Source organism: Morus notabilis, unplaced genomic scaffold (assembly GCF_000414095.1).
Source record: "Morus notabilis unplaced genomic scaffold, ASM41409v2 Scaffold40, whole genome shotgun sequence".
Taxonomy (NCBI): domain Eukaryota; kingdom Viridiplantae; phylum Streptophyta; class Magnoliopsida; order Rosales; family Moraceae; genus Morus; species Morus notabilis.
Window position 1 is genome coordinate 196,584 of NW_010367845.1, and position 21,686 is coordinate 218,269.

The window sequence follows — 21,686 nt, forward strand, 5'->3', positions numbered from 1 at the left end:
TACTTTGGTCTAAGTTCTAAATCACCCCAAACACAATTCGTTCACCCAACCAAAAAGAGAGACATCAATTGCCCATATAATAAACAAGAACCTTTGAAGTCACAACAAACTGAGAAAAAGGCAAAAACCCATGACAGGTCCCGCTGATTCGAGTTTTGCTACAGTAAAAAGTTCTTAAAAATAGTCACATCTAACTTTTTACTACAGTAAAAAATTCTCACACAACATCACATCTCAACTCGAATTAAAAATTTAAATTAGCGAACTGAACGGGCCCATTAACGACTAACAATTAATCTATTCTTATAGTAAACATTAGCATTTGAGCATCATCTTGCTGATCAATCACATAACGTAAGGCATATGAGATCACATAATTTCATCCATTTTTTGACTGACACTGGGCAATACCAGAAGAATCTCCTTCATTTTCAATCAAAAGCACATAATCCAAAAAGCCAGAGGAACTTCACTGTCAACTAAAGGACAAAAACACATGACATCTCAAAATAGTTTGTCAAAGCAACGTAAGCTTTGCTGATTTCACCCATTAATTAATCTCAAAAACATATTTAACGGAGAATCAGTCTTGACTGAGCCTTGATAACCAAATCAGGGCTCTAGTCCTCGCAGAATATTTTCATGCTTTCCTATATTAATGTTAATTATAATCTACTTAAACTAATCCCCACCAACTAGCTACGCTAATTATGTAAGAATGATGATGAATTAGGGATACGTAATCCGATGATGTTAATCCGATGACGTCATTACGAACCTCCTCCTTTCTGACTTTCTGAATGTTCCGAAAGAAGAAAGTAACACAAACATTAAAAAATTTGTACTACCCAAAAAAAAAAAAAGGTTAATTTATTACCAACCTGGTTTTCTTTCTTTCCTTTTCCTTTGACTTTTGAGATTACGGTTCGTTCTTTTAGAGTGTAATTTGAGTGTAGTTTTTAAGTTGAATTTGAGTTATAATTTGAGTTAAAGTTGTAACTTAAATAAAGTTGAATAAAGTTAAAACTTAAAAGAACATGAACTTAGGCCCCGTTCATTACCAACATGGTTTTCTTTCTTTCCTTTTCCTTTGGCTTTTGAGATTACGGTTCGTTCTTTTAGAGTGTAATTTGAGTGTAGTTTTTAAGTTGAATTTGAGTTATAATTTGAGTTAAAGTTGTAACTTAAATAAAGTTGAATAAAGTTAAAACTTAAAAGAACATGAACTTAGGCCCCGTTCATTTCGCCGATTTGAGTTTAAAATTCGAGTTTTGCTACAGTAAAAAGCTCTCAGAAACAGTCACATCTAACTTTTTTGCTACAGTAAAAAGCTCTCACACAAAATCACATCTCAACTCGAATTACAAACTCGAATTAGCGAAGCGAACGGGCCCTTAAATAAAGTTAGAACTCGAGTTATATTTTTTTGAATTTTTTAGACAAAAAAACAACCACAAATCTTGACACAGAAACAAAAACTAGCGACGAGGAGACGTCAATACACACGTCACACATAAAAGCGTCAGCACATCCTGATTTGAAATAAAATTGTACAATATATATTTGTGCTAAAGCTAATAGGCATGTTAATCAAATAATTAGTCCCTAATCTCAAACATAATCCGCTTAAAAGCCATCACCAATTCATCTTTTCACAACCTTTCTTCTCCCATATTCGTTGCATTTGGTTTTTTGACACGTTGAAGAATTCCCTCTCACCTCACCAAAATAATCAAAAGTGTTGTCCATTGCCAACCTCGGAATCTCTTTCTACCCTATAACGTCCCTTTCCCACTCGTTATAAATGAAAAGAACGCCATTTCTTTCATTATACTCAGCCATGGACAAAGAGCAGAGAGGAAAAGAGCACAACGTTAAAGAAGGAGAAGGACAAAAGGATGTTAGTTACAGAGGCGTCAGAAGACGGCCTTGGGGGAAATTCGCGGCGGAGATTCGCGACTGTAATCGAAACGGGGCTCGGGTTTGGCTGGGGACGTTTAATACTGCGGAAGAAGCTGCCAGGGCTTACGACAGAGCCGCTTTCTCAATGAGAGGCCCATTTGCGATTCTTAATTTCCCGGATGAGTATCCGACACAGGAAGGTTCTTCTGCTTCTGCTTCTGCTTCTGCTTCTGTTTCGTCGTCGTCTTCTGCGCAGCAGGGAAGGGAAGTTTTTGAGTTTGAATATTTTGATGACAAGTTGTTGGAAGATCTTCTTGATTTCGACAACAAAGGGAAAAAAGATTGAAGGGCATTATTATTATTATTATTATTATTTGTGTGTGTGTGTGTGTGTTTTTTTTTTTTTTTTTTTTTTAACACGAAACAGAGTATTGAAGAGGAGAAACTTTCTGCCTTTCTGGTGTTTTGTGAAGTCTCATCATGAATAGAATAAAACAACATGAGAAATCGGATTATTTGTTTTGGGTTCGATGTATAAAATGTTGTGATTAAATCACAGTTGGTGTCTCATAATTCTAAACGCAGCCTTCAGAAACAGAGTGAGCTGTGAACTCTCGGACGTGGTTTTGACGTTCTTGTTATTTTTCACTTTTTCGTTTGTCTTACGTTTTTCATTCGCGGACTTTCGTTAGGACTAAATTAAAACGTCGTTTTCCGAGCGCTTAGGAAAATGTGTATAATTGATGTACAAGTGCGATAGCATGTATAATAGTTATTACTAACAACTTGATTTACTAATTACCCATTCACCAAAAACTTGATTTACTAATAATTACAATTCAACTGTCAAAGAAAACTGCATGCATGCTCTGACGACCATGTTATGTTGAATTGACCTCCTTCTCTTTTGCGAATTTGGAATATCCAATGTACAAACGAATTTCTCTTATAATTATTGTTTTTTTTTTTAATGTTTTCTTTGAATTTTCGATATGATTTGGAATATCAAGGCAATATTTTATGATAAAACATGCGACCCATTTGTTTGGTTGAAATACTATAGATTATTTGTTCATCGCCGTGACACCATCCTCTATAGCTCTAGACATCTTTTTTTACTATTATTATTATTATTATTGTTAAATTTGATGTTACGTCTGATGTTTCAGATGATGTCGAAACACTATCTGAAACACTACTATACTTATCAACTTAACCAACGAAGAACAATGGTGCAGAAAATAAATAGACACGCAATATGGTATCGCAGTTCGGTGAGTACACCTACTCTGCGGGGCCACGACCAGACAGTAAACAGTTTCACTATACTTTAAGAATTACAACACTGACGGACTTATTCACTCAAGTACTCCCTCCTAGACTATGACGCCGTTGTGATGAAATCGCACAATGACTCTGTTTAGCGTGTACCACGTGTCTTCACATTCAACTCCTGAGCTCCCTTCAGTCGTTCATACTTTCATCACGGAACAGGGCGCAGAACTTTTCAACAAGTTCTATCTTCTCTCAACAGCACACCCTCTGGAAAATTCTGTACGTTCAAAAGTCCTTCACTATTTCTAAACCGAAGCCTTTTATCTCAACTTTCAAATTGCTCACAGAATCTTGTTCAAATACAAATCTCTTATCTTATTCTCCACGATTCTCTCCGATGTGTTCTGCATAATCTTCTTTTAAATTTGAATTCCAAATCTTCCGGATTATCCTACCTGATTTCTAAATCTGAACCTTCTTAGAAAATCAGATCAAGTTTAAATTCAAACAAAAGATCGAGATCCTCACTTCCTCACTTGCTTTGCTTTATCTTCTCCTTATCTATTGGCAACAACTAATCTGCATAATCCACCAATTCCACTGTGGCAATCCGAAATACCATGTTTGATCTCTAGTTGCTATTTTCTGGACCTTTGCATAAAAAAAGAACTTGGTTTGCCAAACAACCAACTAACAAAATATCCTAACAAACCCCTCCTTTAGCTGTTTTTGGCAAAACTAAAAAAAGAACAAAAAGGTCAAGAAAAATAAAACCACATAACAGAAAAGAATATATAGAAAATACCCTACATACATCTCCCTTTTTTTGACAAAACGAAGCCAAAGGACTAACACACCAAACCGACCTTCATTCTGGAGCAGACACAGAGGTTGGCTCGGGGACGGATGAAGTAGCAAGCAAATCAGCAAGGAACGCAGCAGCTTCTTTCTTTCGCTGAATAACTTCTTTCTGTTCCTGAGCTAGGAGTTTTTCTTTCTTCGTGAGCCTGGCCAACTCCCTTTGCAGATACTGAATGGTGCGATGTCTCTGAGCAGTAGCCATTTTTAGACACGATCCAGAGGCCACATGACCGGCAAAGTCTTCTAAAACACTCTCCCCCTCAATCTCTATTTCATGATTATCATACTCCCCCTGCACTTCATTCACATGATTGCCTTCACGGAGTTTCTGAGACACTCTAAGTGGTCAATTCAACGGTTCCAACACATCATCTGTTGTCTTGATGTCCTTTTGTGACATTAAGACTCCATATATTACGGATGGAAAAGAAAGTGCTGCTTTTTACGCTATCACATCTGCATGACCAACGATCTCGTTAAAGACTAGTTCTCCAATATCAATGGGGACTCCTGTGCCAATAAAATACAGGACCTCGGCCAGTTATTTGTGCACACCAGTAGTATGAAAACTTGGGAGCCAATTTTCCACTGTAATTTTGTGTAGAGCTGAATACTTCAAGCTTAGATTCGCAGCAAGAAAATTTGTACTTTTAACTAGAGGTCATTGACAGCGAACACCAGCAGTTAGTTCAGTAACAACCTTATCATAATCAACTTCTAGATTCACAGTCTCCACATGACTTTTATAAAAATCATTAATCACCTTTGGTGAGAATTCAAACTTTACTCCTCTAACATATACGGTGTGAAACATATCAGAATTTGGCTCTCGAATAGCTTTGAGCAGATTGGCATAAAATTCTATCACAATATTCTTGACATAAGGCTAAACTCGCGAAACAGTACCATATAGATTCTGTGCTTTTAAAAGCTGGACTAGTCCCAATTCTTCATATTCAATCAGATTTATTAGTTGCTCAGAGTGAATTTTTCTTTTTGACATTACATTCCATAGTGAATCATATGAGTGGACATTAGATCAATCGAACCCATTCTGTCGTCTCGAAGATCTGGTGGAGAAACATGCGGCTTATCTTGATTTGCTCTTTTCGGAGATGTGGGAGATGTCGGTGGTGATTGCGACAAGGAAGCTGAGAAATCAGTCGGTGCTAGGATCCCCGAGAAGTACCTAGCGGCGGCTGTGCTTCTTCCTCAAGATTCTTCCAATATTGCAAATGGTAATGAACCATCTCCCACGGCCGAATCACGGAGAGAGGCGTCGACTCTGGATTGTTGGGCGGAGTGTTGCAACGGTGCGTAGAGGCGGACTTAGGCGGAGGTGGTTTCTTTTTCATCTTCAGAGGTGTTGAGGTCGATGACGGGGGTTTTTGCATAGCCGCGAGAACACGAGCTTGAATTTCTTTCCGTAAGCGTTCAACATTTGCATCAATTTTGGCGCTGGAGCTGCTTCTAGTAGACACCATTGTTGCAGAAAAAAAAAATTTGGGGAAAAAAAACTTTGGGCTAGGGTTCGGTCTGAATGGTCGAGATTTGTGGTGAAGAAGAAGAAGAAGAAGAATAGTTTTTTTATTTTTTTTAATTTAACTTCTCGGCCCCTTTTTTTTATATTAATTATATAACACATATCCCCAGAGCAGACCGTAATGACTCATACCTTACTGAATCTAATGTCTTTGTAAAAATGTCTGCCAATTATTTTTCTGTTGCAACGTACTCCAAATGAATGACTTTGCGTTCCACTAAGTCCCGAATGAAGTGATGCCGAATATCAATGTGCTTTGTTCTGGAATGTTGAACTGGGTTTTTTGATATATTGATAGCACTCAAGTTATCACAGTATATAGTCAAAAATTCTTGTGGGATTCCATAATCATTCAACATTTGTTTCATCCACACCAGTTGTGTACAACAGCTTCCTGCAGCAATGTATTCAGCCTTGACAGTAGATAGTGAAATGGAATTCTGCTTCTTACTGTGCCAAGAGACCAGGTTGTTTCCAAGATAAAAACATCCTCCAATAGTACTCTTCCTGTCATCAGCACTTCCAGCCCAATCTGCATCATTAAATATGCAGTGATGTAGAAGTGGAATGTTGTCACAATATTTACGTGGGTAATTTGTAGAAGAGTCGATGAAGAATTAGTTAAAGAAAACACACTATTGTTCCATTATCACACTGATCAATACAGATTAGAAGCTTGATTTTACAAATAAAACCAAAACAAACGAAAAGAATCCATAAATTAATTCAATAAAAATGATCAGTCATATATATGCTATAATTCACTATTGTTTCCTCTGCATACTCTCGCAATCCAGAAGATCCTCCAACAATTTGTCATCCAAATACTCAAACTCTATAACCCCACTTTCTCTCCCTCTGGACCCTAATTGATCATCTCCACGAAAGCTGGTCTGTCCATGAGCATTAGAAACCGAAGAAGAAGCGAAATTAGGGCTTTGGTCATGGTGCTGAAACTCATTGGGGAAGTTGAGGATGGCCAAGTGACCCCTGAAAGCAAAAGCTGCTCGGTCGTAAGCCCTAGCCGCCTCCTCCGCTGTCTCGAACGTCCCGAGCCACAGGCGCGCCCCGTTCCTCGATGGGTCTCGAATCTCCGCCGCAAACTTCCCCCACGGCCGCCGCCTAATTCCCCTGTACCGGATTTCCCTCCCCTTGTTTTGCTGATTGCTCTCCGGCTTCTTATCTCCCTCCATTTGCGTCTCGTGTAGTTTGGGAGTGGTGGAAATTGCAAAAGCAAGGTAAATATTCCTTTATATATTGGTGGTCCTAGCTATATTTTGATTTCAAATTTGGTGGCAAAGCACTTTTACATTCCTCGGGTATGTGTGTGTGTGTGTGTGTGTGTATATATATATATATATGTGTGTGTGTGTGTGTGTGTGTATGGCTTGTGGTGTGCTATATACAATGTTTGAGTGGTCATATCCAATGGTTTTTTTTTTCAACGTTTTTAATTTTTGATTTGTTGATATAGTCATGGCTGATGGTTATTAATGGTGGGATAGCGTCTTTCCTAGGAAAGTTCCGCATATGTGTCTACATACTTTGGTACAATCATAGTGCTGCATGGAAATCTTTGGTTAATAATTTTGTGATTAATAATGCCTACTATAATAATTAATATTATTCCCTGTGGCGTGCACGGGTGGCTGAGAAGATCTAGTGGTCTTATGGATTGACCATTTTAGTAAAGCAAAAGCGAAATTGTGGAGGCAATGTGGAATAATAGGATGCATGCGATGACGGAATAATAATAACGTTGAGGAGCTTTTTTGAAGGGGTCTGAAAAAATTAACAACCATTAATTTTTTATTTTCAGCTATTAAATTTGTATAAAAACACTTTTTATTTTATATATTTTTTTTAATATAATGTAATTTTAACTAAATTTAACAACCATGAATTGACACTAATAGTCAGATTATCCTATTAAAGAAACTATAAAATGCCTTTTCATTTTTTTTTTATTTTTTTATTTTCTGTGGTTGGCGACATTTCTACTGTTGCTCTCCATTTGTTTATTTTGTATTATGTAGCCGCCATTGTATTCCTAATTCCTGGCATAAAATTGCCTTTTTTGGTGGTGTCGTTGGAAGAGGGCCGTACGCTTGGGTTGTTTATATATGTGAACGAAGTTTTGTGTGTGTGTGTGTGTGTGTGTATATATATGCATACATGCTTGTTTAAGATCAGATTCGTCCATTTTTTAACTGAAGATCACCAATACGAAAAAGATATTATTATACGAAACCGCAATTAAACTATATATATACTATATCTTAAAATTGCATATGAAATATAAAAAAGAAATATACTTTATCAGATTCAGGTCCGCAAATTTTTTCGTTTGACAATTTGTAATTTCTTGATTATAATGTCAGGCAGGTAATCTCAAAATATATATATATTCCCTTAAATATATATATATATATATATAATGTTAGATTATCACCCTATATGTACATGCAATAAAGCATACATCTACTCTTAAAATGAGATTGGGGTTGGTTATAATTAAATAGTCATCTAAAATTTTATATTAGGTAAATTCTCCTTTTCAATTTCTTAAAGCACTATAAATATCTCTAATGATGTTTTGACTTGAAAACATAATGATTCTTATTTATTTATTGCGTGTTTAGTATGTTGGGGAGAGGTTTCCTTTTGTTAATCAAGCACATATATTTAAAGCCTGAACTAGAATATTATCATTAACCAATGAAATTTGAAAGACAGCTAATCGATTGTTCCAGAAAACGACATGTCTTGGTCATCCAATTCGTAGCCACACATCAGGTGTCCGACGCGTTTGTTTCGTGAGCATGACACTTGGGGATGGTAAAGCCTATGAAGTCTAAACCAGTGCGTATAAGAAGGCCGAAGCCCAGTTTAGCATCTGGCAGTAGTTTGTCTAAGGCCCTTAATTGAAAGCTCCACTTAAAAGTATCTTAAAATTGAAAGCTTGTTATAAAACAATCTTGTTGTTTTGGAATGATATGAGATTATTATTGTCAGATGTGTCTAATTTATTATTATTATTTTTAAAGAAATAAGTTATGTCATGTGTATAAAAAAGTTAATAGGGCTGTTCGTATTTGGCTGCTAATTATACTCTTAATATTGATGATAAATTATTTTAGTTAGAGGAAATTTCAGCATTTATAGAATCTGTTATTGTAACTGATATTTATTTTCATTAATAATAACAGTTTATATTCTCAAAAAATTGAAAGCTTGTCTTTCTTTTCTACAAAAAAAAAAAAAAAAAAAAGGATTGGGGAGAAGAGAGGGATATTCCATTGAATTTCAGGACATTCAATGGGCTTGTGTGTCATACATAACCTAAGTTCTCTTTCTGAGCAGACGAGCGGTGGTGACATTATGCTTATAGTTGTATCGGCTAAGATCTTGGTGCTACTCGGCCTTTTCTTTTCCCTTATGGAAAATTGAAGAATTTGAAGGATATATATCTAGCTAGCTCAATCATTAATGAGATGTTTGGTTCATAGATTTAAAACCATAATTTATGATTTTGATTTTTAAAATTTAAATTTTTTATAAGAAAAAAATACTGTAAAGAATCAAGAACCATAATTCAGAACCAGAAACGAACCATTGAAACAAACATCCCAATTGATATACTGGCAAAATATCTTTTATTAGGTCACGTCACGCTAATAATAGGTGGGCTTCGGATAGTTCTAAGCTGTATGTAATAGTATGGAGATGACAATATTTTTTATGGGATGGGTACTACCATTGGCACCCGTTCTGAAAAGGATGAAAATTGAGGATTATATTTGAGATAAGATAGGGATAAGGACAAAATCTTATTCTGAAGTCATAAGAGAGCGGGGGCAGTTGAAATATCTCCGTCCGTCTCTATTGCGATATTAAATATTCAAATATTTTTTTATATAAAGATATGAATTTTTTTAAACTTAATTAGTTCTTTTATGACTTTATTATTAAGATTTGATGTCGGTTACCGTATTTTATTTTGTTTAAATTTATATTGAATTTTTTAGTAATTTTTCTTTATTTTAAGTTTCTATGGTATTGAAATGGATTATGAGAATAAATAAAAAATAAAAAAGCAAAGCCTTCTGATGAAAGAATCCTCGACTCTGAACCCGCCTCTCCTTAAGCAGGAATGAAGATGGGTTTATGCGGAAGGTACGGGGATGAAAATCATTCCCTGCGCAGGCATTTAATTTCCACTATTCACTATATCAGCATGTATTGACCATTGAGCAATTTTGACACATGCAATTATTGATGGGTAGGTGGTGACCAGAAAGGAAGGCGTACAAGCGGGTCGTTGAATACGCAAGTTGTGACTGCAGATCTCGTGGTTAATGTATGAGGAGTACCAAGACAACAAAACGTTAACTTCTGATTTATATATATTATAGGACTGTGCTTGGTCGTTTCTATTTGGCAAACCAGCATGTGCTTGGTCGTTTCCGTGTTTCTGATCATAACGATACATAAAAGAAGAGAGAAAAGCGGCTAATATTGGTTGCCAGCTTTAATTATGACATTTTTTTTTTTTTCTCATGGCCAGCTTTATGCCAATTATAATTAGACGCTGAGGTTTTCTTGTCCCGACCGAAAGGTAAAAACTGCTATGACCCATCTATAGAACGCCAATGTCAACACTTCGGATAATATTAAGTTGACTTATTAATACATGGTTTATGATTATTTTTAAACTTCAGAGCAAAAATATATATAAAAAAAAAAAAAAAAACCCCCGTTATGGAATTAAGTTGAAATACTTCTTAAGTTGGTTATGTTTTCGTTTTGAAAAAGTACGACGAACTTAATATTATATACATGGATTACCTGCTTCTTGAAATTGGTTCAAAATCCATCAATTCATATATATATATATATATATATATATATAAGTAACAAGGAAATTGTTAGGAAAGCAATTTTTTAGAGATGAGTTGTACAAAATTCAAAAATAGGGCCAAGTTAATGATTGATGTAGAACTAGATTTTGTGACGATTTTGATATGCTAATTGCTCCGCATATGGAATGTTTTGAAGAAGAAAAGCATACTTGGTCAATGAAAGATTTGAGAGATTTAATGCAATCATAGAAATTTCAACAGATTCGGGATAAGATCTATTTAAGGAAATAAAAATAGATTAATTGCTTGGTGAGTGCTTCTATTATTGAAAAAGGAGAAAAATGTATAAAGGATATATATATATATATATATATATATATTGGTGATATATATGTGGGTGCATTAACGTGGAGAATAAGAGTGAGAGTGGCTTATGCTTTTATGTGAGGGTATGTGCTTTGTAAGGTAATATGTGTGTGTGCAAATTAAATCTAGCCCATTAAGAAGGATTTGAAATTGGCTATCACATTGATTTGAAAAATCATTGAATTGGCGCTTGACGTGGATTACACGTGAATTATTGTTATATATATATAGCATATGGGTGTACGTGAGTTTTGTAGCCTTGAAAGTGAGAATATTGCGCTTTTATGTTTTTGAGGTTTTAAAAGCAATTCAAGGCTGCCTATATGAGGGGTGTTCTTACAGAGAATATTTACAAAAGAGAAAGTCTTTAATTAGTGAGCCTTTGAGTGTGATTGAAGATCGTCCTTCGGGAGAAGGATTAGAAGTTTTGAGTGTGATTGAAGATCGTCCTTCGAGAGAAGGATTAGAAGTTTTCGGGAGAAAGCGCACCGCCAGCCGAAGGAATTTCACTGTGCAATTTTGAAGACGAGTGGTGCTCGCTGGACAAGGCCATTAAGAAGATTTGACACGGCAGGGACAACGTCAAGGAGGGAGTCTTTGGGTGTATAAGTCCGATTGGTGTTTGTAATCCTTTGATCGTAGTGGATTGTTCACTGTCTGGGCGTGGCCCCGCAGATGTAGGTGTGCACACCGAACTGCGATATCATTTTTTGGTGTTCTTTAATTTTTTCCTGCATTATTTTTGATTCCTGGACGTTTCTATTTACTGTCATTTGATCACCACAGAACTTGACCATTAATTGCAAATGTTACTAAAAGTGTTGTAACACTCTTCGTAACATCTAGGTGAAAATCAGACCTTACAGAAATTAACCAACGAACAAGTTAAATCTTACAGCTACTAAGTGTCTAGGGGTAGTGCTCGTCGACAAGATATCAATTGGCTTAGTTCAACATCCGAACTTTTTTGCTAAATTCATGTCCCAGACATATCTAGTAGAACGACATTTTAGTGTCTATGTTTGACTTGTTTTTGTTACCTACAAATAGGAATGCGTCTTACCATTAATCACAGGCCGGTGAACTATGCATTAACTATATATTGATCTTGAAATATAAACACACACACACACACATATGGCACGACTGTCATCTGAATCTTTGGGCACTTGGAAAAAAGGATGTATAACAGTATAAGCCCCTTTCATATAGCTGCATTTGAAAATAAAAAAAAAGCAATGAGTTTTGCAGGGATAAAACAAATGATACTTATAATAATTGTTATGCAAGCGATAAGTAATCTATATATGCTCGCAGGTATTAATTGATTTTAAAGACGAAGTGATTGGATACTTGGATCTGATGACAACCTAATTTAAATTGCTAGCTACCTAATTTTTCCGTTGCATTTGTTTAGAGAGTGCTCTGGGTTGAGAGATTGTAAAGAAAACAGAATCAAGTTTTTTAGGTTTTCCTTCTGAGTGTCAGGCTGTGTTTGTTTCTCGAGAAAATTTCTTGTATTGAGAGGAAAGTAAGTGCTAATCTTTGGTGAGCACTGAGGGTGTAATTACAACATCTGATTAGTGGATCAACTGTTATACCCTGACTTGGATGTAGGATTGATTAATCCGAACTAAGTATAAATCGCCTTGTGTTCTTTGTTTTTCTTGTTCGTTTATTGGTCTTTTCATAAAAAAAAATATACGTAAATCGAAAATAATTTTAAACACATAGTTTAAATTCATGAACTAAACGCTCATGTATCTGAAAATTGAAAGAATATTAGTTCAATCCTTAGAGTTAAGAAATACATACAACAAAGATTCGCATATTAATAATTTCTTCCATGTACGAATGAAATCGATCGATAAAACATATCCAATAAAAGAATTAAAATTAATCCCGAAACATCAACCAAAGAGAACAAATTAGTGATCATCATCATCATCATCCAATTCTAAGTTTCTTCAAGTGCCCATCCTGATCATCTTGCGTGTCAAGGAGATCCTCCAACAACTTGTCGTCTAAATACTCAAACTCTATGACGTCACTCGGACGCCCAGCAGCCACAGCAGCAGCAGCGCACGAGGAACTAGAAGACGAAGAATAATAAGCAGCAGCCGAAGACGTGTAGTACTTGGAATCAGAGATTAATCTTGGACTAATTGTGTTATAATGGTTTTCGTTGGGGAAATTGAGGATGGCCAAATGACCCCTGAAAGCAAAAGCCGCTCGGTCATAAGCCCTAGCCGCCTCCTCCGCCGTCTCGAATGTCCCGAGCCACACCCGCGCTCCGTTCCTCGCGGGGTCGCGAATCTCCGCCGCGAACTTCCCCCACGGCCGCCGCCGGATCCCCCGGTACCTCGCTTCTCTAATTCGCTTCCGCTCGTTTCCCGACTGCAATACTATTGCTGATCTCTTCCCCTCCATAGACGTGTTAATAGGTATTTAATCTGTAATCTTCAAAAAATAAAAATAACAAACGGCAATTATAACTCAATTCCTATAACGTCTAAAAATGTTTAAGGTTGCAACGTAGGCATGCATGGCACAATATTCAGGGACTATGCAAATATATAGTAGATGAAAGGTATTTGAGCTGCTATACAGAAATTAATTTATCAGTCATATCCGATGGTTAGAATTCGTCGTCATAAATTTCTTCCATGTGCTTTATTAATTGCATACGCCGCCACAAGGATTCGCTGGCCTTTTTTTTTATTTTTTATTTTTGTTTTTGGTGATAGAAGTGACTAGCTAGTGCGAGGAAACAATTATATAAAATGTGACAATTTGATAATCAAATTATAAAGTGAGATACTTGTTCAATAATAAGGTTTTTTTTTTTCTTTTTTCTTTTCTAATTTCTTGTCTCCAGGAAGGTTTCAGTAAGTTATACGTAAGTTTCATTCCCCTCTTTTTATCTTTTTTTTTTTTTTTTTTGCCAGAAAACTATTCCTTCCCATCTTTTAAGAAAGAAAAAAAAGCGAGAAATACCCCTGAAATTTGTATGGGTATTGAATTTTTATACTATGTACTCTTAATTAATACTCTTTACACAAAAAAATATATTACTCAAAAAAGTAATAATCAAGAGTAAGAGATAGAAATCTAGATCCATACACTTTAACGGATAAATTCAGTAATTTTCTCAAAAAGAGAAAAGATAATTTGAACTATACTGTAAAAGAGGGCTTACAAATATGGCCTACATTTGTCTTTAGAAACAAGTATAGGAGTACTCGTGTTGTATATTGGAGACGATCCCCAAAATTAGCTAGCAATCTGATATATGTTGCTATAGTGATTAGGCCACAAACAGTACGATTATTGTCCAGCCTGCAAGCAAGGAGAGTGTTATTGCAACATAAAAGAGCAAAGTAAGGAATCTGCCCTCCAAACTCATCTCTTTAGTTTTATGTTATTTTTTTTAGAAGTTTACTCTTTTTTTTTTTTAGTTGATACAATTTTTTCTTTTAGTTGATATAAAGTGAGAAGAAGCGTATAAACCTCTAATGAGGGGCATTGTAGATTTCCCGTACTCAAGTTTCCGCTTTAGTTCGTTTTAAATTCCTCTTCAAGTACTTTTTTCAAATTGATTAATATGTACACCGTGTACTTTCCATTCCTTTGCGTTTGCCAATGAATACTTACTCTCGTTTATTTCACTAGTTTAACTCAGTTTAGTTTAAATAATGAGTACAATTTAAACTCATGTTTAGTAAACACAGTCTAAATTATATTCTCCGTTTAAATTGAGTTAAACTGTGGTTTAACTCTCTCTTTAAGTTCAACCGTTTAAACAATTTTTAAATAGTAGAAAGATACACACTCTCTCTGCTTTTCACACCTACCAAATACTAATTCAAATTTTATTTCTTGTTCAGATTAAAATTTTAACTGCATATCCAAATATCAATTCGAACTATAATTTAAACTGCACGGTTTGAATTTCTCTCTTTAAACAAAAAAGTTTAAATTAACAAAATTCGCACTAACGAACTAAACGGGGGCTTAGAACTTTCAACCGGTTTAGATTTTGTCCTAATTTTATTTTTCTTCTGATATATAACCAATATTTGCATTTATCATGGTATTTGATTAAAAGTTGATACTCAAGATTAATTAAATTGAAGGAATATTAATGTATATCATCTTATCTTAATTGCGAATAAAATTAATTTTTATTCTAGTGTTGTCGTAAATCTGAGATGATTTTTCGAAATTTGATTGATAAAAACTTAATATATAGGAAATAATATTAATCAGTCAATTTTGCCGAAAGCTTGGTTCTTTTTATAACTCAGCATGTTAGAGAACCATTTTTTTTTCCTTTTTTTGTTTTTTTAATTCCTAGGTTTCTGTGGTCCTGATGACAAAGGAATTCTATATGTGGTCCTTTTTGACTGCAGGCCAGGACCATCACTTTCAAGCAAGACCGTTGACTATATCAAAACGATCAAATATTATATTATATTAAATTATTCGTCTTCCCCTTCGGATACGATTGTTTAAAAATAATGCTTTCCAGCAAAGCCTTTTTTGAAAAAGTGCAGGAAGTAGATTTTCTTCTATTATTTCATGTTGAGGCCCATAACTATGTAGCAGACAAATAAATGATGAAAAACTAATCAAACTAATCCCAATAATTTGCAAACCCTATTTAGGTCATACACATTAATATAGGAAACAAGGATGTATGCATATATATATATATATATATATATGTATATATATATATATATATGTATATATGTGTATATATAAGCGAAAGAAAGAGATGAATTACCAAATCGGCAAATCCCCACACAATTTATTAAAACAACAATTAAAAAATAGCCTGAAGGGTAACACAGAAAAATTAGACCTAAAAGGCATATAAACCATATTTAACAAATAAAGGGAAATAAGAAACTGATTGAAGCTATTCTAAGTTAAAACAAGGCTTATACATGATCAAATCCTGATATAACCATTATTTCCTTTTATTGCTTCTTTTGCATGTAATCTAAATTAAGCTAACATGTCCTTTCAAAAAAAAAAAAAAAAAGATAACATGATTAAGTTCAAGTTATTCTTCGAAATAAGCATCAGCGGCATACTTACACTTTTTGCGTAATTAATAGGTAAACATACTAGTTTTTATTTATCATACAATTTTCAACTGCCCAAAAGTTTCCATCACACCTGTATATTCTAGGTGGGATGGGACTTCATATTATTTGCTTATTGAAACGAGTAAGGCCTAAAACCTCTTAGTCTAGTGGCACTTAGAGGTTCGAGTGGGGTAAGATTTGGATGGAATTTCAATAATCGTGCTGTAGAGATGGTAACGAGGCGGGGCAGGAGTGGTGAATTATTTACTATCCCTATCCTCACCCTTTAAAACCATCCCATTCCCACCTCTATCCTCACTTAAGAAAAGGCGGGGACGGAGTCAGGAATTCTCCATTGGGGGCATTCTCCATACCCACCCTATTTCCCATCGAATATAATTAAGCATTTCAAAATTATTGTAACTTAAAGTAAAAAATGAGTAAATGACCAAAATCAAAGGTTTCTCAATACAAACTAAATAAAAAACACATGCAAATAAACAAATAAATAAATGATGTTGTAAAGTCGAGAAAGGTCTTATTAAAAGTAGTAATTAACACAAATGTAAGAAGTATATATATGTATATTTATTAGGGGTGCCAATTCGTGTCTCATGTTGTGTTCGTGTCATGTTTGTACCGTGTCAGTTTTTTTTCATGCGACCCGTACACCACCCGTGACACGAAAAGAATTGAGAACCGCGACACGAACACGACACGGTCAGGTTGCGGGTTGACACGACACGAACCGAAAGTGACACGCGACATGAATTGACCTGCGAACCCGAGACACAACACGAATCTGTTGAACCGAAATTGATACAAAATTGTAGATTTCAGTCCATTTTGTAAAGATCTTACAGTTTATAATTTGTTACAGATATCACTCATTGATAAAACCCTCCAAAAATAATAACAATTAACAAAGTACCAAAGTCTAAACATAGATAATAAAGTTCCAACACTAAAGTCCAAACCTAGATCTACATAATAAAGTTCCAGCAACAACAAAATTTAAATGCATGCAAAAGAAAACATCACATGAAACCTGCATAACAAAGTCCTAACAACCACATAGTTCAAATGAAGCAAAAAAACCATTACACAACCATAATAAAAATTAAATTCAAGTGCATCCGGAGTTAGAAGCTTGGTTGACAGTTTTTTCTTCTTGTATGTTAAGATCAACCACATTGTTGATGAGCTCAGCCATATCTTGATGAAGTACTTTGAATCCATCTAAGAAAAAGAGTTTAACTTATTAGCATTTATGAGACTGAGAGTAACAATATTTAAGAGAACAATGAAAAACTTAAAGAATATACCTTCATGTCCATACAACCAATCCCTTGTACATACAATTGCTTCAACAGTCTCATGTTTAAGAGAGCTACGAAACTGATCAAGCACACGACTGCCAACACTAAATGCAGCCTCTGAAGGAACTGTTGATACAAGAATGCATAATATATCACGAGCCATGGCAGCAAGAATTGGGTTGCCGCATTGATTTGTCTTTCAATAGGAGAAAATATCCAACTGATAACTCCGTTTCATTCTAGGCTCGTCCAAATACAATTCTAACTGTGATTTTAGTTCGAAGCATAAAATAAATTACTTGAAACATCATCAAATTCTTGAAAAAAAAAATATATAAAACATTAGTAACTAAGATAAATATTACTATGTAAAAGAATGTAATATATAAGAAAAATAAATATTACCTTCATCAAATCTGACTCATCTACTTCCATTCCATGTGGTGCTTTACCCTTGTCCTTTTTCTTGCAAGTCGGTGGTGAGACAGAATGATCAAGCTTCAAAGCATACTCATCAAAAAGGGATTCCAACTTCTCACGCAATGAAAACAACTCCTCAGAGTTATGCCAAAAGTTTGTTGTAACAAAAGTCAATAAACTGCATCTTATACCGTAGATCGAATAGAAGTGCAATGCCTAAAATGGGGTTGAATTGTGACCAATATTTCTGAAATTTAGGCCACATATGCATAGCCATGGACTTCAAGTACTCATCTCCACCTTGGGCAGCATTTTTCAGGGTTATATAACATTCCATAATTGCTTGGAAATACAAGCTTGTTGTCGGATATCTTGTGCTAGAAAACAAAAGTGTGGTATCATAGAAGAATTTCAAGAACTTGGATATTTTCTCAACTCTTTCCCGCTCATCGGAGTTGGGACAATTCTTATAGTTAGAATTACTCAATTCCAAATGTTGAAAAGCACGTCTATAAAAGAGAGCACTTTCAAGCATAAGATAAGTTGAATTCCATCTAGTAACAACATCTTGAGACAATCCTTTGTTGCTTCCCATCGATACCAACTTAACACATTCTAAAAAATTTTGCTTCCTTTGTTGTGATCCTTTAACATATTTAATACTATCTCGAATCTTCTCAAATAACTTATCAATACTTTTCAAACCATCTTGCACAACAAGGTTAAGTATATGGGCACAACATCTCAAATGAAAAAATTCACCATGAAAAGGTAACAAATCACGCAAGTTCAATTAGTTTTGCAATGCATCCACAGAGACATCATTCGAAGCAACATTATATAAAGTTATACTGAAAATATTTTCCTTAATTCCCCAATTACTTAATAAAGAAAAGATTTTCTCAGATAATGCTATCTGAGGTGGCATAAGACAAAAATTCAAGATTCTTTTATGTAACTTCCAATTCTTATCAAGAAAATGAGCAGTTAGTAACAAATACCCATCAGTAGTCAATGAAGTCCATGGATCAGATGTCAAACTTATTCTTCCAGGACATGCATCCAACATATTTTTTATTTTCATTTTCTCCCTTGCATACAACTTAAGAGAGTAAGCTTTAGTAGTGTTCCTAGACACTAATTCCACATCAGGATATATATATATATTGAAGCATAGCCCTTAATCCTTTATACTCAACAAATTAGAAAGGTAAATTATCCATAACAATACAAGTAGTCACCAACTCACGCCATTTTTCAGAATTAAAGCTAGAAGAGCAAAATGAAAAGCTATTGTCACAAGAAATAAGCATTTGACCAATATCTCTAGTGTCTGATCTAGGACAAGTTTTAATATGCTTTAACATGTTACATGTTCCATACTTACTAGCAGCAAGATATTGTTGCCCACACTTCTTGCAAGCACTCCTAAGCTTTTTGTCTGGACCAAGAGGAAGGATGTCAAAAAAGTTCCAAACTTTTGATTTCAACTTCTTCTTCTTGAGAGGTTTTTGGCCCCCGACGCCTGTGAGCTCAACCACATCCTCCTCAAGCTCAATATCGACATCTATTGGTTCTTCTAAATCATTGTTCTCACTTTGTGCCTCTAAATCATTGTTGTTCATCTACAATAGAATTTAGAGACAACTAAATTTGTCGGGAAAAAAATAGCATAACTACATAGTAATAAAATCAAAAAAACTTTCAGCACTCAGCAAGGTACCAATCTACTATTCGATAAAACACAGGTCCAATATACATATCTAAAAAATTTCATATTAGTTTTAGAAATTTTCAACCAAGCATAAAAAATGGCCATAAAAATATTCAATATTACAACCTCGGAACATCCTTTGTTGCTGAGGAGGAACCAACTCATTTAACGCAAAAATTATTCTCTTTTAATGTATAAGTATAACATCAGCTTCATCACTCATTAGCTATGGTTATTGGTAATGTTTTAACTTTTAACACAGAAATCATATATTTCAATGTATTTCAATGTGTGTGCACCAAAAATTTTCTAATGGAAGCAAGAAGAAAAACAAAACAAAAGAAAAAAAATAGAGAAGAACATAACTTACCTTATCGTTATTTTGAGAAAGAGTTGCTCCAAATCCAAAAACTCATTGTCGAGAGAAGAAAGAGGCGGATAGGGCGGAACAAAGGCGGACAAGAAGAAGAAACCAGCGGCAACTGAGATGAGGGAGAAGCAAAAACTTGGGCAGAAAGGAGAAGAAACCAGCGGTAACAAAAATTTGGGTAGAAAGGAGAAGAAAAACCCTAACCCGAGAGACCTTGTCGCTATTTCGAGAGAAGAAGACGAAGAAGAAGAAGAAGACATGGGTTAAAATTTAAGGGCAGATAGGGAAGATACCAGTGGCAGGCAGAGAGGAACTTAGGGTTTCTTTAAGTTGAGTATATATATATATATATTTTTTTTTTTCTACAGGTCACTACGGGCCAGGGTCGGGTTGAAGTCAAAATTGATACTAAATTGACATGAAATTGAATTGCGATTCAATTTCGGGTAATACGGGTGCAACTCGAAATGTACACGTTTTTTTTTGTGTCAAAATCGAGTCGACCCGATTCCGACCCGCATCCCATTTTTCTTAACCCTAACCCGTGATTTTCATGTCGATTTCGATTCGTGTTGTCATGTCGTGACCCGTATTGCCGCCCCTAATATTTATATAAAATATATTATATTATATATAACATATTATATCGGGGCGGGGATGGGATGGGGAGTGCTTCTTCCGTCCTCGCCCCACTAAAATTAGGGGGATGAGATTTTGTCCCCATCTTCATCCCCAACCCTGATTATTATCCTTCATCACTGCTTTATTCGGTGCGAATTTCTGTGGGGCCGTCCTCACGGGGAATATTGGCGTCCCTATCGTGTTATATTAAAAAAAATTGAAACAAGTAAGGCTAAGATTACGGATGAGGAAAGATACTCGATTTCAGTAAATAAGAGGAAAAATTAAGCTAATAACTAGGGTTGTTCATAAACCCGCAGGCCCAACTCACCTCACCCCAACCCAACCTGAAAAATACAATTTCTAGTATTAATTTTTTTTTTCGGCCCATTCAATGGCTAGCCCGAAGTTTTGGGACGAGGTGTGGATTGGGCCTATAATGGCCCGCACACCCCAACCCAACCCGTGCTCTAACTTGCCTCCTTTAATATCTAACCCAAGGCAGGCAACTCATTTTTACTCTCTAGTTTATTCATGTTTGAATTAAACCTCTATGTTTGCTTTATGTTAAAACTAATTTATGAGTATAGACTAATTTATGTTTGCTTTATGTTTGATGTTGGATGGACTACCTTGCTTCATGTTTGATGTTGGATTGAACTTTGAATTTCTATCTGTTTGAATGTCGGAGTTATTATTTCTATTTGATGATGAACTTTGAATGTTGGATTGAACTTTGAGTCTTTGATTCTTTAAATGTTGAAACCGACCACCCAACCCACCCCGCACCACCCCAACCCAACCTAAACATCATTGGGTTGTGAAATTTTGCTAACATCGTTGGGACTAAATATGTGCAACCCGCACCCTTTAGAGCGGAGAAAAAAAAGGTCCTATCCCGTACCAACTCAATCCATGAACGCCCTACTAATAACGTCGACTCAGGGCAATTAATGTAATGTCGTGTTAATCGGTGCATGATTATCCAAAAATAGTTATTTTAAGTTTTGATGATTTTCACATGCTACTAAGGCTAAGATTCTCGATTTAGGGGAATTTATAATTAGTTAAGAGATCAATCGAGCTAAAAATTAATCTGGAAGATTAGATAAAAGTGGGTCCAACGTGTACATTATACTAATTAATTTAGTGAACAGTAATGCTAATTAGTTTTGACTTCCTTGTTCCGTTACAAATAGTTAAATTTCTATTCGTAAAATAAAAAATAGATAAATTTTTATAATTCATTTATTTGGTTACAAATTAAACATAATCGTATCCTAAACGCAATCTAGTACTGTTGTTTGTTTTGAAGCTCTGTAGATCCTGAAGATAGA

The 21,686-nt window shown here is 35.1% G+C and overlaps 3 protein-coding genes across 3 annotated transcripts; 1 reads left to right on the top strand and 2 right to left on the bottom strand.

The window, feature by feature from the left end:
- Positions 1-1,840: 1,840 nt before the first annotated feature.
- Positions 1,841-2,248, top strand: LOC21393112 (ethylene-responsive transcription factor ERF096). Its single transcript, XM_010113608.1, has one exon. The coding sequence runs from the start codon at positions 1,841-1,843 to the stop codon at positions 2,246-2,248; it is 408 nt and encodes a 135-aa protein (XP_010111910.1).
- A 3,978-nt stretch (positions 2,249-6,226) lies between these two features.
- LOC112094545 (ethylene-responsive transcription factor ERF098-like) lies at positions 6,227-6,890 on the bottom strand. Its single transcript, XM_024175728.1, has one exon. It carries the CDS (start codon positions 6,772-6,774, stop codon positions 6,346-6,348), a length of 429 nt encoding a protein of 142 aa, XP_024031496.1. The 5' UTR covers positions 6,775-6,890; the 3' UTR covers positions 6,227-6,345.
- A 5,866-nt stretch (positions 6,891-12,756) lies between these two features.
- LOC21393113 (ethylene-responsive transcription factor ERF098) lies at positions 12,757-13,239 on the bottom strand. The gene has a single exon (XM_010113609.1). It carries the CDS (start codon positions 13,237-13,239, stop codon positions 12,757-12,759), a length of 483 nt encoding a protein of 160 aa, XP_010111911.1.
- Between the last annotated feature and the right edge of the window lie 8,447 nt (positions 13,240-21,686).